Source organism: Pteropus medius, unplaced genomic scaffold, assembly GCF_902729225.1.
Source record: "Pteropus medius unplaced genomic scaffold, Ma_sr-lr_union100, whole genome shotgun sequence".
Taxonomy (NCBI): domain Eukaryota; kingdom Metazoa; phylum Chordata; class Mammalia; order Chiroptera; family Pteropodidae; genus Pteropus; species Pteropus medius.
In genome coordinates, this window is record NW_024340698.1 from 5,398,631 (window position 1) to 5,404,033 (window position 5,403).

Genomic DNA, 5,403 nt, shown 5'->3' on the forward strand with positions numbered 1-5,403 from the left:
ACATCCTGTTCTGAATAGTTCTCAGTCTTAGTTATTATTTATACAAAATTATAGCCCTGCATCCTGAGTTAAAAATGGAGATCAGAGAAACTTATCTGACCACATGACTAACCTTCAAATAACAGCAAAGTCCATCTCCTTTAAGATTTCCTTGATTATCTTTGTAAAGTTTGACCTTAAATTCTTCTGTTTGAGGATCTCTCATAATAATGCCAAACTTGGACATGAGCTGTATAAATTCATCCACTGTAATGTCTGGAGGCAAACCTATAACAGGAAAAATTTTTAAAAATTTATAAAGGCATCTAAATAAAGGTGAGGGTTACTTAGCATTCTATCAATTAGAAAGCTACAACTCAGATGAGCACAATTTTGATTTTCTAAATGTATGTAAAAATCTCGCATCTATAGATCTGGGGAAATTTCATGTTTTCATGTATTCAAACAAACATTAAAATTAATGCTTTGCCTAGGCCTCTTATCAATGAATCTGAGTGAGGGGGCAAACTGCCATAAGTTACCTAAAGCAGACAAAAAGGATGGCATACGAAGTTACATACATTTAATTTTTCTTAGTTTTGTAATAAACAACAAACATATTCCTCACTAATGCAAACAGCTGAACAAAAAATGACAATAATGAAAAGACTTTAGAGAAACTGAAAATCACTTTGTAAAAAATATCAAAATCAAACATTTTCTACTCTAAATTTGTTTAAAAAGGTATACATACCAGACACATATACATTTGTATTTCTGTCTTCTTCAACATGAAACCATCCTAAAAATCAAAATGAATACATAAAACACATGCAAGAAAAGGTAAAAGTCACATTATGAAATCTTGACAATGTGGCAGTTTCGCAAAACTTCCAAGGAACTTTTCTTACCCTTAGAACAAGACACACTCAAACAATTGTCCAGCTTTCAAAGTATTTGGATCTTTTAACAGATAATTAGTTTCAGAGCCCTGTCTGAAAAAAGAGCTAGTTTATCTTGGTTTAATACTACCTTTAAAAAAAACTCATCCTTGCATTGACTTTAGGCCTTGGCATTAAGTTGCTTCTAACTCCAATCTACTGTTAGACATGGCCGAGCTGAAGCAAAACTGACTTGAGTTCAATTTAATTAAACTCAGAAAGTATAAAATAATAACCTTACAAACAGAACTTCTGATAATCCCCTAATAATAGCTCTATTTTGCAAAGGAAGCAACTGAGGCACACAACTGAAACAGCCTACCCAATGCCCACAACAAATTAGTGTGAGAGCCAACATATGAACCCAAATATAATTTTTAAAAACTCATCTCTATGATTCCTTCGAAGCCATTAAAATTCTCTAAAAAGTAACTATATATACACACACACATTTTAAATTTTTATACTCATGTTTTGTAAGTTAAATCCACTTGCCTGAATCAGCCTTTCTCTTTTCTCCCCTCTTTTTGGGATCAGTAGGTTCAGGGGTTTTTCTTTGTGGAGGTTCTTCTATGGGCCTAGCACTGACATCTTGTACATTTGCAGTAGAGCTAGACGCACCATCATTAGAAAAGCCATAATTGGCCTGATATGTAGCGATGAAATCTTCAGTGATCTGAACAAGAAATTCAACACACACATACAGAGAAATTAAAAATGATTTCCTTCTGTAAAAAGTTTATACTGTGCTAAATTACAGTCTATTGGGTTATACAGCTTAATATAGAAGTGGATAATGGTTGTAGTAATAAATTATAAATGCAAGAATAGTCACCTTATATAGAAAATTGTGAATAAAATGATTAAGAAAATAAGACACAGGTACCTGGATGATCAACACAAAAGACTGAGAAGGCATTTTAAATGATGTTGGCATTTTTTCTAGTTGTTTCATTTATAAGTTACTACCTCTCCACAGTCTATTTAACTAAGGCTCCAAGTACATATAACAAAAGAAGTACCAGACAACAATAAAACAAAGTAAAAACCAATAGTCAACTAGTAATCTAACAATAGAATCAACATTTCTTTAACTATATAAATGCACAAAAGTATACGTACACTAACTTTAAATATCTGTACACAGAGAACACACATAATGGAATTTTGGTGTATAAAAAATGAGGCTAACAATAGTAAAATTAAATGCTTGTTTTAACTTTATCATGAATCAAACCACAGTGGAATTTTGGTGTCTAAAAAATGGGGCTAACAATAGTAAAACTAAATGCTTGTTTTAACTTTATCATGAATTAAACCACATCATTTAGTGTCATAACAAATTAAGGACAAATCCAACTCACATCTACCCTCCTGGCTTTAGGGGAAAAAGCACAATTGCACAATGAAAGAAATGCAGTTTTATCTTCATACCAATCAATGTTAGGACACAGAGGAATGGTTAAAATTTTTAACTCAAAGTTTGAAGATGTATGGGCCTCCATAACATAAAAAGATAAGAGTCACAAATTATTCTGTTATCAGACTATTGTTAAAAGTACTCAGAAGTCTGAACAAAACAAATCTGCACTCGAGCTGGCACTACCAGTACCAGCTGAACTCTTGAACAACACACAGGGGGTTCAGTCGAAAATCTACATATAACTTCTGACTCCCCCAAAACTTCACTACGAATAGCCTACTGTTGACCAGAGCCTTACCGGTAACAGTCAATTAATGCATATTTTGTATATTACATGCATTATATACTATATTCTAACAATAAAGTTAAAGAAAAAAATGTTAAGAAAATCTTAAGAAAAATATATTTACAGTACTGTACTGTATTTATTGTTATGTGACTTTATGTCGTCTGTTTATTAGATGGGAAAAAATCCATGTACAAGTGAACCCACACAGTTCAAACCCATGTTGTTCAAGAGTCAACTGTAGTAAATTTAACAATTTGGAGGGAATGGAAAATATAAACACCAAATGGGAAAGAAATATGTTGAAATAAAGGATTTTTAAAGTAACAGTCAAATTATACAATGGAGACAGTTATCACAGGCTTGAATGTCAATTAGTGTGCTATTGGTATCCTTTTTCCTGCCCATATGCGATTTTGATTAATGGTACTTTTATGGAAAAGTTTACAGAATCAAATTTAACACCGGTTATTTTACTTCCAAGCTGAAATAAAATACTTAACGATTTTCAAGTACTCTAAACAAATATATACAGATCTTTTCCATCCATATTCTGTGCACCTCTAGTCATATATGTGTGGTTACATGATTCAAGCTTGTGTGTCTAGGGACAAAACTTAATAGGAAAGTAAAGAGGTGCAGATAAAGTTCAATAAGTAAAGACATAACTGACTAGTTTTTTTTTTAATCAAGAAGCTGCATTTTGCACATAGTATATAAGCTAAACATTTGAATTCCTAGGATAAGTGACGTTGGCTCCCTGAGAGTAACAGCTACTAAGTTTGCTCTTGGTGTTTCTCCTTTTTGCAATAAAAAGCAGTTACCGAGTAATAACCAATTGTGACCTTCACGGATAAAAAATAATAAGGCATAGAAAAAAGAATTAAATTACTTTAAAGACATCTCCCTAAAGATTTTCGTTCCTTTACATATCGGTTCTGCAATGGACACAACAACAAACGTCACTACCCGTGGGGGCTCTAACCCAGGACTTCCCAAAGAAAACGTACAAGGAGCGCCCCGCGAGGCTGGCCAGCTGGGCCGGCTCTGCAGTGGCACCAGTGACACACTCTTACCTTGGGGAACCAAGCCTTCTTGTCCAGGTCCCACTCGTAGGGGGTGTCATCTGGCTGCTGCCCAAAAGAACCGGTTGCTCCGCCGGGATCTTTCTGGATGTCTCCGTCCTTCGTGTCTCCATACAATTCTTGCATTCGCAACTGCTCATCAAAGTCGTCCTTTCCATCTAAGTTGTCGCTCATGTTGCTACTTAGCCCAGAGACAGGGTCCAGGCGAGCTGAGAAGCCGAAATGAGGCTGGAGAACAGAGAAAATGAGGTCTGCTGCACTCGGCTCGTGCTCCACCGCCCCCCGGCGCGCCTCCCCGTGGCGCCCCAGCAGCCCCCGGGAGGTCCGGCCACAGGCCATGGCTGCAGGCCTCCTGCCCCCATGCTGCCTGTCCAAACAGATAGGCAGGCAAGGCAAGTGCGCGGCATGCTGATGCTCCCCGCCCAGCTACGCCGCCGCCCACCTGGCTCGCCCCACCGGGTCTCAGCGCCACTGCTCGATCCAGGGCGCGGTGGGAGCGCGCGCGCGCGCCGCCGCCGCCGTCGCCGCCACCGCCCGGTACTGAGGCGAAAGCAGCTCCCGCGGCAGCGGCAGGAAATGACTTGAAAACAGAGGCCCGCTCAGACGGACGCAGTCGCCATTGACGGCACGTCGAGACGTCGCAGGTCGCGCCGACACGCCTACAATGGCGTCAACAAATGCCGACGCAGACCTGCGGCGCGGAGCCCAAGGGGCGGGGCGCTAGGGGGCGCGCGGCTGCCATGAACCGGCGCCCACGCGGGCTGGCCAGGAGTGTGAGAAGCCGGCCCGAGGCGGGCAGGGCAGGAGCGGGGCCGAGCGGCAGCCCGAAGGCGTGGGAATATTTGCACCTGGCGGGCGGGTTCCCGACGCCGCCATTTTGGGGGGGGTGAATGGGGCGGGTGGAACAGGTTTGTCTTGCTGAGAAGAGGCCGCTCCTCCTTTGCCCAAAGGCCCCACCTCCAAGGGTCCCTCCTCCACGTGGGAAACGTGTCTTCTTTCTTTCGGTTCCTTAGGGTAGGCACCGGCTCTGGTTCATCTTGGTAGCCTAAGCTCCTAGCATGGGTTCTGATGTCTCGTGAGTGAGTGAGCGAACTAAAGACGGAGCGGTGGGTGGAAAGACCAACCTTTTCTGTTCTTCAGGCACCTGCTTTAGCTCTCTGGTACCTTCCTCGGTTCCTCAGGCTGGAGATGGACTGTGTGGAAAGGGAGAGACGGCAGCAGTTAATTGCCTGCTGTTTTGCTTGTACTCCGTGATTCATAGGTGCTTAAGCTCCAAATCTGAAACATAAATATCCAAGCTTTACTGGTTTATTTTGCTGTTTTTAAAAAATTTATTGGGGTGACCTTGGTTAATAAAATTATACAGATTTGAAGTGTACATTTTAATAATACATCATGTGTATATTGCATTGTGTGTTCAACAAAATCAAATATTCTGCCACCATATATTTGACCCCTTTACCCTTCTCTACCTCCTTTCCCCCTCCAGCTTTTCTCTGGTAACCGCTAAAGTTGTATGTGTCGGAGTTTTTGTTTGTCTTGTTTGTTGCTTTCACTTTATATGCCACATACGAGTGAAATCGTATGTTTCTCAGTTTTTTCTGTCGTACTTCGCTTAGCGTGATTATCTCAAGATCCATCCATGTTGTCGCAAATGGCGTTATTTCATCTTTATGGCTGAGTAATTTT

The 5,403-nt window shown here is 40.5% G+C and overlaps 1 protein-coding gene across 1 annotated transcript; it reads right to left on the bottom strand.

The window, feature by feature from the left end:
* Positions 1–76: 76 nt before the first annotated feature.
* LOC120612459 (HIV Tat-specific factor 1 homolog) lies at positions 77–4,378 on the bottom strand. Its single transcript, XM_039874892.1, has 5 exons — positions 4,157–4,378; positions 3,706–3,942; positions 1,416–1,596; positions 734–781; positions 77–267 (listed from the first exon to the last, which is right to left on the bottom strand). Exons 2-5 carry the CDS (start codon positions 3,886–3,888, stop codon positions 92–94), a joined length of 588 nt encoding a protein of 195 aa, XP_039730826.1. The 5' UTR covers positions 3,889–3,942; positions 4,157–4,378; the 3' UTR covers positions 77–91.
* Between the last annotated feature and the right edge of the window lie 1,025 nt (positions 4,379–5,403).